General features: G+C 42.8%; 1 protein-coding gene across 2 annotated transcripts in view; it reads left to right on the forward strand.

Annotated features, from left to right (window-relative positions):
* The first annotated feature begins 2,450 nt into the window (after nt 1-2,450).
* The window catches only part of LOC124802845 (stromal membrane-associated protein 1), a 145,413-nt gene continuing 130,588 nt past the window's right edge, over nt 2,451-17,275 (forward strand). Inside the window, exons 1-2 of one of the 2 annotated variants that reach the window (XM_047263866.1) lie at nt 2,451-2,706; nt 2,856-2,989. In XM_047263866.1, the coding sequence (XP_047119822.1) occupies nt 2,589-2,706; nt 2,856-2,989 (252 nt within the window). In that variant the 5' untranslated portion in view covers nt 2,451-2,588. The remainder of the gene's footprint in view (nt 2,707-2,855; nt 2,990-17,275) is intronic. The other variant, XM_047263865.1, reaches the window with a different exon arrangement.

Consider the following 17,275-nt stretch of genomic DNA (forward strand, 5'->3'; position numbering starts at 1 on the left):
ATGAATTTTATGCCAGCCATAATCTATAAACAGCCATTCTGTCTGGAAAGCACTCATCCAGGTCCTAGATTTTTTTAGCAAACCTATGTACAATAATTCCACATCAAAATTATCTCCCATCTTTTCACAACTAGAAGACATGAACAGCAATGAAATATCCAAATTACCTTTATAACAACTCCTAAATATCCCAACTGTAATGAACCTATCTTCTTTAAATGAATAGTCAAATGGTTTGAATACCCTACATCGGCACATCAATTTTGACATCAATTTTTGATGATCTTAACAGAAAACAGACATGGATAAAATGGAAAATAGATAATTGCCAAATATTACACAGTCATCAAATTTGTGAACTAAGCTTAGCGAAACTAGACTGTCAGGGAGGAGGAGGAGGAGGAGGAGGAGGAGAAATGGTGAAAGCAGTTGCATAATATAATGCCTAAACATGAATGACTAAAATATGGGTGTAACAGGAGTAAACAAAACAGCGGAATATCTTCTTTCAGAAGAAATAATGACAGCTAGTAACTTCAGTAGTTTCTGTAGACTAAAACCTAGTAGAAGCTTGAAACTAGACACACAGCCTTCCATAGGCATCTAGTGACAAAGAGAATTAAATAGTTATGGTTTTAGGGTGCAAAACTGCTACGGTCATTAGCAAATTAAATAGTACTAACAATTAATCATACAGTCTGAGTGGGACAATTGCTATGATCTAGTTTGCAAGTGTCAGCAACATTTAAATGGAAAGTTTCAGCAAAAATCCTTTCTTCATTATTAGATCCCGTATTTGGAGAAACGACAAAAATAGAAAATAGGCATCTGTAAGTTTGACAGTTAGAAGTCAAGTTTAACTACATAGGCCTATCTCCACACTTACTTCCACGTTGTTAGCATTAATGGCAAATTTGTTAGTATTTTTTCTCCTTTCTCAAAGATATTTCGAACATTCATGTGTATGGCAAGTGCCAAGTAACTCCTACGTCTGTTAATATTATGCAAAGTGCAGGAGCTCTCGTCACTATAACTAGCTCATAAAACACCTGTTATGCCTGTTCTATGAAGGGAAGAAATAACTATGTGTAACAGTACAATACAAGCTTTCATTCATCTGGCACCTAACTTCAAAATTCACATGTAGCAGATAACATGCATTATAATAAAACACAAATGCTTTAACATGATTAAAAAACACACACACACACACACACACACACACACACACACACACACACAAAGTAGTCTACTGATCAATGCAGACAAAAGTAATCTATAGAATACACTATGGACCTACGTAAAGAATTTTAAAAAAATTACATAACATTTACCTCCAATAACGATTTGAAGTAAGGACTACACGCAGATAAAACCATTTTATGGGCTTTACAAGTCTGTCCTTCACACGCAAGAGTAACATCTGTAAAGCTCTTCTCATCTCTAAGATGCTTAAATGATGACACCATATTCGACTGGAAATCATTCCATTTAAGGAAAAACTGTTGTTGGTCCGACATTTTTCGGCTTTACTTACTCGAACTCTGGAGGATAAAAATTAACCTGAAAATTTCTGTTAGAAATATTCTGATTAAGTGTTACGAACGGAAATTTTACGAGTCTAATACATTTAACACGAAACAGGACAACATAAACATCAGTTTATTCCAAAAATTCATTCCTTCAAATATGATGAATGTAAATAGACAATTATAAGATAGTCAATCCAACAATACTTGTGTTTTAAGCATATGCTTCTAGACGAAAAATAAATGCAATAATTTACAAACTGGGTAACAGTTACAAAAAAACAATTCTAGTCATTACAATACCAGGCACCGTACTGCTGACAGCAATGACTGATTGTTAAACCACCTTCCAATTCGCCAAAACAATCCGAAACAACATGACACTTACTTAAACACTGCTACCTCTCGGCATGCGTAGGAACTACTTGTTTTGTTGCACATCCGTTAAATGATGTCGTTGGAAGGTTTCGCACACTTTTTTTTATCGGGGCCTATCTCGTATTCAAAGAAGGGAACTATACAAAAGAACAAATGGCAAGAAATTACAAATGAGAAAAGTACGCCACATTAACTTAAATAATTTAATATCATTAATAAACTAAATCAGTGATGAGTTTATTTTAAAGCTAAATTTTCAAAATAATTGGTAAGGTCGCAACAGTTTGTACATTGTTAGTTCGTATTCACGTACAGATTTTCCAGAAAAACGGTATCATAATATTTTTCTATTTATTTCATGCGAAAAATAATCTTCACAGGTAAAAAGTTCTAGGGACACATATGGAATTATTAGCGTTGATTGTATTGCTTAAAACAATAAACATAATAAATAAGATAGAAGGGTGGTATCTCGAAACCAGCTTTTTACATGAGATTGTAAGCATGGATCAATTGCATCTGTGACTGACTAGTAGTGAAATTTCTATCACTGACTTTTCCCATCTGACAGCAAACGTGGGTTGTCGCCATATTCCAGTGAAGGGGGCGATCCGTCAAATAAGTGGTTTTGAAAGTAAATTTCGTGATTTAGAATTGTGACAGCGCAAAGCTGAAGTAAATATGACCTCTAAAGCAGAAAAAGACCGCCAAAAACAAATCCAAGATAGGTGTCAAGCTCTATTGGCACAGATGTTGAGAGATGAAGACAATAAGTATTGTGTTGACTGTGATGCTAAAGGTATTTCTGTATGTTATTTGAGTGAGTGCATCGCTAGATGTTTCTGAAGATGTAACAAAACATTAAAATTAACATACTAATGTTGTTATATCCCACTTATTTAATAGTTGAAATCTATGTATTTGAAATTTCTTTCCAAACAATTTTAGGACCGAGATGGGCGTCATGGAATTTGGGTATATTTCTGTGTATAAGATGCGCCGGTATACACAGAAACCTAGGTGTCCACATTTCCAAAGTGAAATCTGTTAATTTAGACACTTGGACGCCGGAGCAAGTTGTTGTAAGTTTCGCAATAATTTGAACATGTTTTTTTAATGTCAAATTGTGTGTGTGTGTGTGTGTGTGTGTGTGTGTGTGTGTGTGTGTGTAATAATAAGGTCGGAAAATTGTCAACTTGAGTTGAAAGAATGGATTATATTGAAATGCTGTAACGGAATTTCCTATTTGCAAAAGTAGAAGAGGATTGGGTTATTAACTTCCATGAAAGCGTTTATTTTCCAGACACAGTTACCATAGTGTTTCCAATCTTGCTGTATTTTACTACTTAAAGTATTAGGGCTACGTCTGTAAATGACAAATTAAAATTAAAAGGCCAAAGAAAAGTGCTATTGAAGGTTGTGTTGAATATGCTGAAATTACAATTGGTTAGTCATATAGGCTTAATACCAAATAAAGTGATAAATTACTTTCCATTATATAATAAATTATTCAGATCATGTGAACATATTTGCATATTGATATTTTTTATGGTGAAAATTTGTAGTGAAACATGCCTTGTGCAACATTTTAGCTCTAGAAATTATTTTAAAATAACATTGATCAGTTGATAAAGTAAGCGGTAGAGACCTACCACATTGGTGTATTCAGAGTGTCTTGTTACAAATAGACTGGCAGAGACTGTAAAATAAGTATAGTGTCTGACTGAAGGGGAAGAATCGTGAGCAAGCCTGATTCAGCCACAGAAGAGATGGCTTTCAAAAAATTGACATGTTACACAGTACTGTCCTCCACTGCTCACTATATAGTGGCTTGCAGATAACAAATGTAGGTATGGAAAGCGTAACTGATTGACAGGTGCATCATCTAACAAGGGAGAGCAGCATTTAACTTGCTCTTTGTTACAAAGCAGATGTTGCAGCAGTTGACCATTGATGTAATGTTAAGGGCTGCTGTGACATCACCATTTGGTACGTGAATTCACAGTTCTGTTGTTGAAGCCCTCAAATGTGAAACCAAAATATGTTGTGCTGACAGACTGATCTTTAGCTTAGCGTAAGGTCCAGGTTAGATTAAAAGGTAACAGTTTGGTTATGAGCTGGCAAAGCCAACAAATGTGAAAGTAAAAAATAAATTTGGTTGTGGTGATAGCCTGTTCTGTAACTCAGACCATTTAAAAAAACCATCCCCGCTGTGCTACAGTTGCCATGTTGTTTAAAGAGTTTGTAGCAGTTTACGTTTCCTATGTCAGTAGCAAAAGCCAATGGTCCATATCGAATATTCCTCCTGTATCCTATTTTACTTGTTATGAATTAATGCAGCAGTAACTATTGCGTTATCTGCAGCCAATAACACCCTTTCATGTTAATTATAATTGTGTTCAGAATCTGTAATACCATGCGATAAGTGTTACTGGTGTTCAACGACTATTACAGATAATGGCTAGTGTGTGGTAGTGGAACATTTGCACCTGATGTCCAGCACGGTAGCCAGTCCGTTGTGGTGGGGCTGCCGTGTAACCTGTTGGTTATAGTTCCCTGACCACATAGGGATTGCTCTGCTGATGCCTGTGCTGTTAAATCTCCATGTACGCCAAGGAGTAGACGCTCGTCACCCTGTGGCAGCGGGACTCCCGGCAATGGCCATCCTGCCTGGTAGCCTTTGCTGCAGGTGGGTGGCGCCTGTGGGGAGTGCGCCTTGTCGGAGTAGGTGGCATCAGGGTGGATGACACACTATGAAGCATGATATGTCATCTCTTACTGGTGGTCAAACACCAGCAGTCTCCAAGGTCTTAACTTCACTACTAAGAAATACGACCTCAGATCGACCCCCTTTCCCCACCCCCCTGGCCACACCAAGGGAGGAACGCCAGGCTAAGAATGGCAGCGAACCTTATTCATCCCGTTACCTCGTATGTACGAGAATTGATGGGGAAGCTTTCTTGTCCATGAAACCTCAGTTTTTTGTGGAGCATTTAGAGGACAAGTTTGGAGAGGTGGAGGGCTTGTCCAAAGTGCGGTCAGTGTTGGTCTTGATCAAAACAGCATCCTCTGCCCAGTCACGGGCACTACTCGCCTGTGACAAACTGGGGATGTTTGTTTCCATCATGTTCCATAAGACCTTAAATATGGTCCAGGGTATTATATTTCACAATTACCTTCTTTTGCAGTCTGACTATGAGTTGCACGCCAGTTTAGAGTGGCAAAGTGTCCACTTCATCCAGCACGTCCACTGGCATCAGAGGGCTAATCAGTTTGCCACCCGTGCCTTCATCTTGGCCTTAGAGGGTGACACATTACCTGAGAAGGTCAAGGTGATATTCTACCACTGTGAGGTAAAGCCATATATCCCTCCGAGGCATTGCTTTAAGTGCTGGAAGTTTGGCCATATGTCTTCCCACTGTATTTCCAGTGGCACGTGTCAAGATTGTGGACATCCTTCACATCCCAATACTCCCTGTGCCCCGGCTCCCATCTGTGTCAACTGCAGAGAGCAGCATTTGTGTTGCTCGCCACAGTGCAGGATTCTCCAAAAAGTGAGAAAAATAATGGAATAAGAGCCTGGACTGACTGACCTACACTGAGAAAATATGAGAGGCTACATCCCCAAGCTGCGGGCCTGTGGGGTACCGTCTCAGTTGTGCGACTGGATTCGTGATTTCCTGTCAGGAGTGTCGCAGTTCGTAGTAATAGATGGCAAATCGAGTAAAACTGAAGTGATATCAGGTGTTCCCCAGGGAAGTGTCCTAGGACCCCTGCTGTTCCTGATCTATATAAACGACCTGGGTGACAATCTGAGCAGTTCTCTTAGGTTGTTCACAGATGATGTAATTTACCGTCTAGTAAGGTCATCTGAAGACCAGTATCAGTTGCAAAGCGATTTAGAAAAGATTGCTGTATGGTGTGGCAGGTGGCAGTTGACGCTAAATAACGAAAAGTGTGAGGTGATCCACATGAGTTCCAAAAGAAATCCGTTGGAATTCGATTACTCGATAAATAGTAAATTTCTCAAGGCTGTCAATTCAACTAAGTACCTGGGTGTTAAAATTACGAACAACTTCAGTTGGAAAGACCACATAGATAATATTGTGGGGAAGGCAAGCCAAAGGTTGCTTTTCATTGGCAGGACACTTAAAAGATGCAACAAGTCCACTAAAGAGACAGCTTACACTACACTTGTTCGTTCTGTGTTAGAATATTGCTACGCGGTGTGGGATCCTTACCAGGTGGGATTGATGGAGGACATCGAAAGGGTGCAAAAAAAGGGCAGCTCGTTTTGTATTATCACGTAATAGGGGAGAGAGTGTGGCAGATATGGTACATGAGTTGGGATGGAAATCGTTAAAGCAAAGACGTTTTTCGTCGCGGCGAGATCTATTTATGAAATTTCAGTCACCAACTTTCTCTTCCGAATGCGAAAATATTTTGTTGAGCCCAACCTACATAGGTAGGAATGATCATCAAAATAAAATAATCGAAATCAGAGCTCGAACAGAATGGTTTAGGTGTTCATTTTTCCCATGCACTGTTCGGGAGTGGAATGGTAGAGAGATAGTATGATTGTGGTTCGATGAACCCTCTGCCAAGCATTCTGCCGAGCACTTAAATGTGAATTGCAGAGTAATCATGTAGATGTAGATCCTGTGCGTATGATGTCAACCTACACCACCACTAAGACAACGGTTCTACCGTCTTCCGCTCTGCCACATACAGTTCACTCTCTGACCCACCGGACTCCACTTGCCCCTTTGATGGTGGAGGGCACTTCCCACCCTGTTGCTCCTGCACAAACTACTTCAGGAGCAACCGCCCCCCCTCCCTGGTCCAACCATGGTCCAACCATCATGGACGTCAGTCCCCACATCTCAGCTGGAGAAGTCAGTCATCTTCAGCTCCTCTTGCCAGGAAGGGATCCCTTGGGGTCGTAAGTCTTCATGGTCCTCCTCAGTCTCTGAGACTAAATCAGTGAAGCCCTCCCAGCTGGACAAACCTAAGAAGCAGCGAGAGAAACATAAAAAACAGACCCCCAAGAACCAAGGCACTTTGGTGGAACCCACCCCACCACTATCTACAAGCTCTGTGTCTGAGGATGAAGTGGAGATTCTGACATCCGCTGAGGACCTAGATCTCGCTGGGCCCTCAGACATAATGGATGTCGATTGCACAGTTAATCATCTGGTGGCAGCAGGTGATCCTGAGGCGTAGATGCCTCATTGAGTGTTTCAGGCTTTCCCAGTCTCAAGATCATTTAATCCTCCAGTGGAATTGCTGCAGTTTTTTCCACCACCTGGCTGAGCTACGGCAACTGTTAAGCTTTACACCTGCCTTCTGCATTGCCCTCCAGGAGGAAACCTGGTTCCCAGCTACGCGAACCCCTGCCCTCCGCGGCTATAATGGGTATTACAGGAACAATAGCGCCTATAATAGTGTCAGGTGGAGTTTGCATCTGTCATGAACTGAGTATGTAGATAACCTGTGCCCCTTCATTCCCTCTTGAAGCTGTGGCTGTCAGGATAAGGACGCCACAGGAAATAACTGTCTGCAATGTATATCTTCCTCCAGATGGTGCAGTCCCTGTGAATGTGTTGGCTGCACTGATTGATCAACTCCCTAAACCTTTCCCACTTTTGCGAGATTTTAACTCGCATAACCCCTTGTGGGGTGGCGCCATGCTTACTGGCCAAGATAGGGAGGTCGAAATTTAACTGTCGCAACTCAACCTCTGCCTCTTAAATACAGGTGCCCCCACACATTTTAGTGTGGCACATGGCACATATTCAGCCATTTATCGCTCGTTTTGAAGTCCTGGCTTTTTTTTCCATCCATCCACTGGAGAACACATGACGACCTGTGTGGTATTGACCACTTCCCCATCTTCCTGTCACTCCCCCGCCTCCACCCCTGGTTGTCATGCCCACGGACACCTACCCAGGTAGGCTTTAAACTAGGAGTCTGGGTAGTCTTCACCTCCGCTGTCAACGTTGAATCTCCCACACGTGGTGATTGAGCAAGTCACTAAAACGATAATTTCTGCAGCGGAAAATGCGATCCCTCATTCTCTAGGGTGCTCCCGGCGAAAGACAGTCCCTTCGTGGTCGCCGGAAGTTGCTCAGGCAATTACAGAGCGTAGACGAGCTCTACAGCGACCTAAGCACCACCCTTTCCTAGAGCACCTGATACCCTTTAAGCAGCTCCTTGCCTGCGTTCGCCCGCTTATAAAATGACGGAAACAGGAGTGTTGGCAGAGGTACGTGTTCATTGGTTGTCATAAGTCACATTCCCGAGTCTGGGCAAAGATCAGACGTCTTTTTGGGTACCAAACCTGAACAGGTGTCCCCGCCATTAACATAAATGATGTGTTATCTACCGATGCAAACGTGATTGCCGAGCACTTTGCTGAGCATGGTGCTCAAGCCTCTGCGTCGGAGAACTGCACCCCAGCCTTTCGCACCCTCAAACAGTGGGTGGAACGGAAAGTCCTCTTGTTCAGTGCAAACGTGATTGCCGAGCACTTTGCTGAGCACGGTGCTCAAGCCTCTGCATTGGAGAACTGCACCCCAGCCTTTCGTACCCTCAAACAGTGGGTGGAAAGGAAAGTCCTCTTGTTCACTACACACCACAGTGAACCCTACAACGCCCCATTTACAGACTGGGAGCACCTCAGTGCGCTTGAACATTGCCCCGACACAGCTCGTTTGCCAGATCGGATACACTGTCAGATGATTAAACATCTCTCGTCTGACTACAAGCGACATCTCATCTTCTTCAACCGGTTCTGTTGGGATGGCGTCTTTCCATCTCAATGGCGGAAGAGTACCATCATTCCGGTGCTAAAACCTGGTAAAAATCCGCTTGATGTGGATAGCAATTGACACATCAGCCTCATAAACATTCTCTGTAAGCTGCTGGAATGTATGGTGTGTCGGCATGTGGGTTGGGTTGGGTCCTGGAGTCGTGTGGCTTACTGGCTCTGTCAGGGTTGCTTCGGCCAGCGTCGCTGTACCACTGATAGTCTTGTGTCCATCAAGTCTGCCATCCAAATAGCCTTTTCCAGATGCCAACACCTGGTTGCCATCTTTTTTGACTTACGTAAAGCATACGACACAACCTGCCGACATCAGATCCTTGCCACATTGTACGAAGGGGGTCTCTGAGGCTCGCTCCCTATTTTGATCCAAAACTTTGTCGCTCTACTTTCTGTGCCTCCCATGATTGCCCCATTTTCAGAAGAATAGCATTCCACAGGGCTCTTTATCGAGTATCTCTGTATTTTTAGTGGCTATTAACGGTCTAGCAGCATCTGTAGGGCCGTCGGTCTCATGTTCTCCATATGTAGATGACTTCTGCATTTTGTACTGCTCCTCCAGTACTGGTGCTGCTGAGCGGTGCCTACAGGGAGTCATTCACAAGGTGCAGTCATGGGCTCTAGCCCACAGCTACCAGTTTTCAGCTGCGAAGTCGCATTTCTGTTGACGTTGCTCCATTCATCCAGAACCAGAAATTTACTTTAATGACTATCCACTCACTGTAGTGGAGACACATCAATTCTTAGGACTGGTTTTTGACGCCCAGTTCACTTGGGTGCCTCACCTTCGTCAGCTTCAGCGGAAGTGCTGGGTGCACCTCAATGCCCTCTGCTGCCTGAGCAACACCAACTGGGGTGCAGATTGCTTTACGCTGCTGCAGCTCTACAAGAGTCATTGTACAATCCTGCTTAGACTATGCGAGTCTGGTTTACAATTCGGCGATGCTCTCAGTGTTGCATTTACTCGACCCAGTGCACGACTGTGGTGTTCGCCTAGCAATGGGAGATTTTAGAATGAGTCCAGTGACCAGTGTCCTGGTGGAGGCTAGAGTCCCTCCATTGAAGGTGAGGTGTGCACAACTGCTTGCCAGTTACGTTGCACTTATTTGTAGTTCTCCTGCGCATCCGAATTACCGTCTCCTTTTCCAATCGCGTCATTTCATTTCCTGCATCGTGGCCCAGGTCAGTGATTAAGATTACATCCAGTCCCTTCTGTCTGAACTGGAGTCTTTCCCTTTACCACCTCTCCTCTAGATCCATTCACGTACATCTGCATGGTGGGCTCTTAGGCTGCAGATTCTTCTGGACCTTTTGCATGGCCCTAAGGACTCCATTAACCCTGCAGCTCTCCACTGTCACTTTCTCTAGATTCTCAACATGCATCGGAGCCATAAACTGGTTTATGCCGATGGCTGATGGTCACGTAGGCTTTGAGTATGTTCATGGAGGACATACTGAACAACACTCCTTGCCAGAGGGCTGCACTGTTTTAACTGCAGAGCTGGCGGCCATATCTCGTGTCTTGAGCGCATCCAACTACTCTCGCCATCCACTGGTAGTGTCCATTCAGGAGTCTGTCTATGCCCTGGAATGGTCCCGTCATTCAGTGGTGTTTATGTGGACCCCATGACAGGTCTGAAGTTGTGCATCATGCAGCCTGTCTAGCATTCACATCAAATCCTGAACTACTACTAAACTAAATATGCTGTTCAGTACCTTTTTTACATCACGCAAGATATGCTCTTCCTATAAATTTTTCAGATTCAATTATGTGGTATTTGTCAGGTGAAAGTAAAGTGTTCAAATATGAAACATTAATAAACAGAGCTAAATGCAATAAAAAATGAACTAACAAGGTGATGCACACAGATATACTAAGCTACTATTCCTAATTTTTGCAGTACAAATTATGAACATTGTCCCATTTCAAAATTGTAAAAGGTTACACTAATTTAGTATTATGTCATACATGTATCAAATTCTAAAGCACGAACTTGTTACAGAACATAATTATATAGTGTATTATAGATTTAAACTCAATCATTAGATAAGACAGAACCTCAAAAATCACATTATCTTACATACTGAATTCATGATAAACAAAATACATTTACATAGTCTTATAAATCTACAGATAGATTTAAACCCTGTCAATGGATAAGGAGGAACTTTAAAAATTACATCCTCTTACACAGTACATTCATGACAATGGAAAAAGAACAAACAAAAATCAGATACTTCTGGATCATGTCTATATGCTTTCAGTTCAGTGATACTGCATAATCCAAACAACTTCTTAATTTAGAATACACAAACTTGTATGCATTAGGATGTGGAATTTCTAGAATTTTGAATGGTCCAATGTAAATACAGAAAAAATTCTTTCTCAGATGTCAACACTCCAGATTTCTCTTTGGCTTTTACCAACACAAGATCTCCTACCTCAAACTTACAAAATCTACCTTGACCATCATGTGTCTGCTTTCTCGTATGCCACTGTTTCTTCATCATCTCCCTAACACATTCTTCCCTCTCTTGTTGTGACAGAATTTTACATGTTGGAAACTCAACATTTTCAGAAATAAGGTTAGCTGGTCTGCGGTTGAACATGACTTCAAATGGTGAAAAACCTGTTGAAGAATGTTGTAAGCTGTTCATATTATCCTCAAAATCACTGGCATAATCTATCCAACTGGTATTATTCTTACTATAACAAGTTCCAAACAGTCCTCCAATCTCTCTCACATACCTTTCTGCAGGGTTACTCGAAGGATGGTACACAGAGGTTAGAACAGGCGCGGCTCCTAATTAAAGGCTCTGAGGCGGAGCCGCCCCAAAATATATGTTAAAGTAAATTTCGCAAGAACATATTACAAAATTTAAATTATCAGGAAGAATTTCGCACATTTCCCATTCCGATTAAAATAACGACGGTCAACGTTTTTGGAACTGTTTGTATCGATAGATGTTTTCGGAACGGTTAGTAGTGTTTAGGCTGCGCCTTGGAACGTCCGTAAGCTGCGTGTAGTAGCGGTTTGGGGGCGTGGCTTCTACATAGTACCGCTCTTTATGGGCGACCCGAAGGCTCAGAGCTTACAGCCTAAGGGTGTCATACCAACCACCACACGTTTTTCACGTTCCACTATCTATGTAATAAAGGAATGCAGAGTGGCCGAAACTAGCGGTTTGGGGGCGTGGCTTCTACATAGTACCGCTCTTTATGGGCGACCCGAAGGCTCAGAGCTTACAGCCTAAGGGTGTCATACCAACCACCACACGTTTTTCACGTTCCACTATCTATGTAATAAAGGAATGCAGAGTGGCCGAAACTTCGCTATCCAATCTCTGTCTCTGCACATCTCTACTACGCTTCGATGCGTCATTAATCGACGTTTAGTATTATTGTTTTGATAATGTTTTACATTGTTGTTTTGTTTCTACCATTGGCTATTTTATCCACATTTAGAATAAGTTTGCAAATATCCCGCCAGAGTGCACTAGACTACCGTAACTACAGGCTCTCTAACCGTAACAACAGTACTGCCATCTAGCGAGAGTTTCATAAGTGATAAGAGGACAAAGCGCGCGAAATTTGTCCCGTGACTTTACTTTCCTTGCTTGCTGATGCTGACTGCTTTTGTTGATATCGTGTGATATTAGCAAGTTTCTTTTTCGGAGTGTATTTTGCAAGATTTTAGTGAGTTTTACTTGCTTGTGAAACCAGCGCAATATGAATTCAGTGTGCAATTCAATAGGTAAAAACTTGGAACACGGCCATAGGATGCAAGTGAAAGAACTTTGTGCACCCAGACCCGATCTAACGATCAATCAAGAACAGAAACAGTGCAAATCTAGGCAAGGATACAACCGCAGTTTTAATAGAGCAATGTACGATGCAGCCGAGTGGTTGTGTGGTTGTGAAGTGAAAAATGCATTTTTCTGTTTCACCTGTCTTCGTACAAATAGTACTGACAGTGCCTGGACTGAAACTGGTATCACTGACTTAAAGAATTTTCACGCAAAGGTGAAAAAACATAATTCCAGCGAAAAACATTTAACTTCGAGCTTTGGAGGTAAACTACAATAAACGCCTTAAATTTAGAACTGAAAACACCAAAAATATTAAGCAGCCGCAAAGTTAACATTCATCGCATTAAAGATCTCTCCGAAACGCGTCTTTTCATATGATTTGCTGCAAAGTGTCAGAAAATGTAATGATGACGTATAAAAACACTAACCAAAGATTTTAACTCGAAGTTAGCCTCTAATGATATTTAATAAATACCTGATTATAGAAGACATAGTACGTAAAATTATGGGTAGAGAGTGATCTGCCCACCCCCCTCCCCCTGAATTCTTAGTTGTTTATGTCAGACTAATCTGTAACGTAACCAGAGGTCTATATTGGCTCCGATTGATAAATGCCGCAGCCTTCCCCAGTATAGAAACCACGAGCCGCGCCTGGGTTAGAATATGCCTTATTGATCAACAAAATCTTTCCAAGCTTGTGATGTAAACTGTGAACCATTATCAGATAAAATTATTTTAGGAATACCCACATGAACGTGTTTTCAAACTTCGGCACGATTTGCTTACTGGTAGCTTTAAGAGGAAACAGCTTAATGAACTTGGAAAATACATCAGCCACCACAAAAACAACAAAATCCATTCTTAGACTTCGTTGAGGGTCCATAAACATCCACAGATTACTATTGGGCAGTTATTTTGCATTTGGCCTCTACTTGTTTGGTTACTTATCTTCACTCTGACATCTGTCACAGCTTGCCATCTTCTTCTTGCCTCTCCTTCGCGTGTTATAAATATAGATGTTTTGTGTGCATTTGGTTGACCCACAGTGACCAAAACTCTCATGTGTATAAGTAATTAAAGTATCAATACATTGTTCCGGCCAACATAGTTTCCAAACCTCCGATTCAGTCTTATGTCTCCTGAATAAAATACCCTTGTGTACCTTACAATACTGTTCTGTTTTTTCTCCTCCTTTCTTACCCAACATGCTCTTAACCAATTTCCAATTTTTATCATGGTTTTGATACCTGCGGATGTCTGCAAATTTTCAGGATCTCTTTCGTGTTTCACACCTCTCAGGTACATAATTTTAAAGTCTTTTCCTCTCCTTCTCCAAAGTCGTTGGATGATTCACTCCCTAAAGGTAGCCTAGACAAAGCATCAGCAACTACATTGTCTGTGCCCTTAATGTACATTCATCAAAATAAGTTTTGCATAACCTTTGTTCAGAGAGTTCCAGAACCTGTACAGAAAATTGGAATAGAGATCAACAAAAACATCATTCCTGCCCTTTTTATTGCTCATAAAAACCACACGTATGTTGCACCACCATACGGCGAGACCTTTAGAGGTGGTGGTCCAGATTGCTGTACGCACCGGTACCTCCAATACCCAGTAGCACGTCATCTCGCATTGATATGTGCCTCTATTCTTCGTGGCATACTATCCCAAAGTTCATCAAGGCACTGTTGGTCCATATTGTGCCACTCCTCAACGGCTATTCGGCGTAGATCCCTCAGAGTGGTTGGTGGGCCATGTTGTCCATAAACAGCCCTTTTCCATCTATCCCAGACATGTTCGATGGGGTTCATGTTTGGAGAACATGCTGGCCACTCTAGTTGAGCTATGTCGTTGTCCCAAAGGAAGTCATTCACAAGATGTGCACAATGGGGGCGTGAATTGTTGTCCATGAAGATGACTGCCTCGTCAAGATGCTACCAATATGGTTACACTATCAGTCGGAGACTGATATTCACGTACTGTACAGCCGTTACGGCGCCTTCTGTGACCACCAGCGGCATACGTCGGCCCCGCATAATGCCACCCCAAAGCAGCAGGGAACCTCTACCGTTCTGCACTCGCTGTACAGAGTGTGTAAGGTGTTTAGCCTGACCGTGTTGTCTCCAAACACGCTTCCCACGATTGTCTGGTTGAAGGCATATGCGCCATTCGTAGGTTAGCAGAACGTGATGCCAATTCTGAGCGGTCCATTTGGCATGTTGTTGGGGCCCTTCTGTACCCCACTGAATGGTGTCGTGGTTGCAAAGATGGACTTCACCATGGACGTCGGGAGTGAAGTTGTGCATCATGAAGCCTGTTGCGCACAGAGCGATGGCCTTTGTTGTCTGGTACGACCCTGTAAGAACGGGATCAAAGATGACTGAAGAGAATCGTTCAAGTGACAGAAGTGCAACCCTTCAGCATATTGCTGCAGATTTCATTGCTGGTCCATGAACAAGTGTCAGCGCGCGAACCATTCAACGGAACATCATCGATATGGGCTTTCAGAGCCGAAGGCCCACTTGTGTACCCTTGATGACGACACGGCACAAAGCTTTACGCCTCACCTGGGCCCGTCAACACCGACAATGGACTGTTTGTTGATGACTGGAAACATGTTGTCTGGTTGGACAAGTCTCATTTCAGATTGTATCGAGAGGATGGACGTGTACAGGTATGGAAACATACCAGCAGGGGACTGTTCAAGCTTGTGGAGGCTCTGTAATGGTGTAGAGTATGTGCAGTTGGAGTGATGTGAGAGCTCTAATACATCCAGACAAGACTCTGACAGGTGACACATACATAAACATCCTGTCTAATCAGCTGCATCCATTCATGTCCATACTGCATTCCAACAGATTTGGGAAATTCCAGCGAGACTATGTGACACCCAACATGTCCAGAGTTGCTACAGAGTGGCTCCAGGAACTCTCTTCAGAGTTCAATCACTACCACTGGCCACCAAACTTCCCAGACATGTTGAGCATATCTGGGATACCTTGCAACGTGCTGTGCAGAAGAGATCTCCACCCTCCCATAATCTTACAGATTTATGGACAGCCCTGCAGGATTCATGGTGTCCATTCTCGCCAGCACTACTTCAGACATTAATAGACTCCATGCCACATTGTATTGCGGCACTTCTGTGTGTCCACAGGGGGTTCTACATACAATATTAGGCAGGTGTACTAGTTTCTTTGGCTCTTCAGTGCAGCTTGCAATGATGCTGGTGCTTCGTAACCTTTGGTAATTTTTGCTTTGGGTTGGATCAGATGAGTCTAAAGTCTTCATACTAACTTCTCTGTCAGGAGCAAGACACAGAATTTCATGAATTAAAGACTTTGCATTTGATGTGCCACATTGTTTACAGGAAAAAGCACAGTAGTGTGCCAAACATTGAAAGTCACAGCCCATGCTGCATAGGATTGCTTATTCAAAAACAAGTAGAGAGCGTAGCAAAGTTATCTTTGACATATCCAGTAGTTCATGGAGCAATTCAGAGATGTAAAACAGGCAAGGTCAAAATTCCACTGTTAGATGGTGCATAACAAAAGGCTTCAAAGGGCAGCAAGAGAGTGGCCAGCAAGTTCCAGGTAATAGTACCTGCAGCCAGTCCCTCATCAGTAGATTGCTCTATACCGTGATGGTGCATCATGCGGGAACAATCTACAGCTTGATTATGAGCCCAAGTACCTCTGAGCTATTCTCCATGTCAGTACTCAGGCTGGGTGATGAATCTGAATACCTGCAGACAAAGGCTCCACCACCATTGTTTTGAACTGCAAGGATTAGGTGGCAGAAGGACTCTCCAGTCACTACTCAAATCCTTAGGCCCATCCCAGAACCTCTCCCCAGAGTCCATCTCTCTACTTACCCCTAACACTGCCCGCAATCCAACCTTGTACATGCTCCCTAAAGCCCATAAACCCAACTATCCATGACACCCCATTGTGGCCAGTTACTGTGCCCTTCACTGTGAGAATCTCTGCTCTTGTAGACCAGCACATTCAACCTATTACCTGGAACCTATCCTCCATTATGAAAGATACCAACTATTTCCTCGACCGACTCTCCACAGTTCCTGTCCCATTACCACACGGTGCCCTGCTTGTCACTATTAATGCCACCTCCTTGAACACTAACATTCCTAATGCCCATGGCCTTACTGCTATCAAACACTACCTTTCCAGATGCCCTATGGATTCCAAACCAACCACCTCCTTCCTAGTCTCCAAGACCAACTATATCCTCACCCACAATTACTTCTCCTTTGAAGGCATTACCTACGGCTATGGGCACCCGCATGGCACCATTCTATGCTAACCTATTCATGGGCCATCTCGAGGAATCCTTCCTAAAAACCCAGAATCCTAAACTGCTCGCCTGGTTCAGATTCATTGATATTTTTGCTGTCTTGACTGAAGGTGAGGACACCTTATTCACATTCTTCTAGAACCTCAACTACTTCTCCCCCATTTGCTTCACCTGGTCCTACTCAAACCAACAAGCCACCTTCCTAGATGTTGACCTCCACCTAAGAGATGGCTACATCAGTACCTCCATACATATCAAACCTACTAACCACCAGCAATACCTCCACTTTAACAGCTGCCACCCATTCCATACCAAGAAGTCCCTTCCTTACAGCCTAGCTACCCGTGGTCGTCATATGTGCAATACTCTTCCATCCTTACACAACCTCTGCTCCCAATCCCTTACCTCATGGCTCATACTC

The sequence above is a fragment of the Schistocerca piceifrons genome, chromosome 6, assembly GCF_021461385.2.
Source record: "Schistocerca piceifrons isolate TAMUIC-IGC-003096 chromosome 6, iqSchPice1.1, whole genome shotgun sequence".
In the NCBI taxonomy this organism is placed as follows: domain Eukaryota; kingdom Metazoa; phylum Arthropoda; class Insecta; order Orthoptera; family Acrididae; genus Schistocerca; species Schistocerca piceifrons.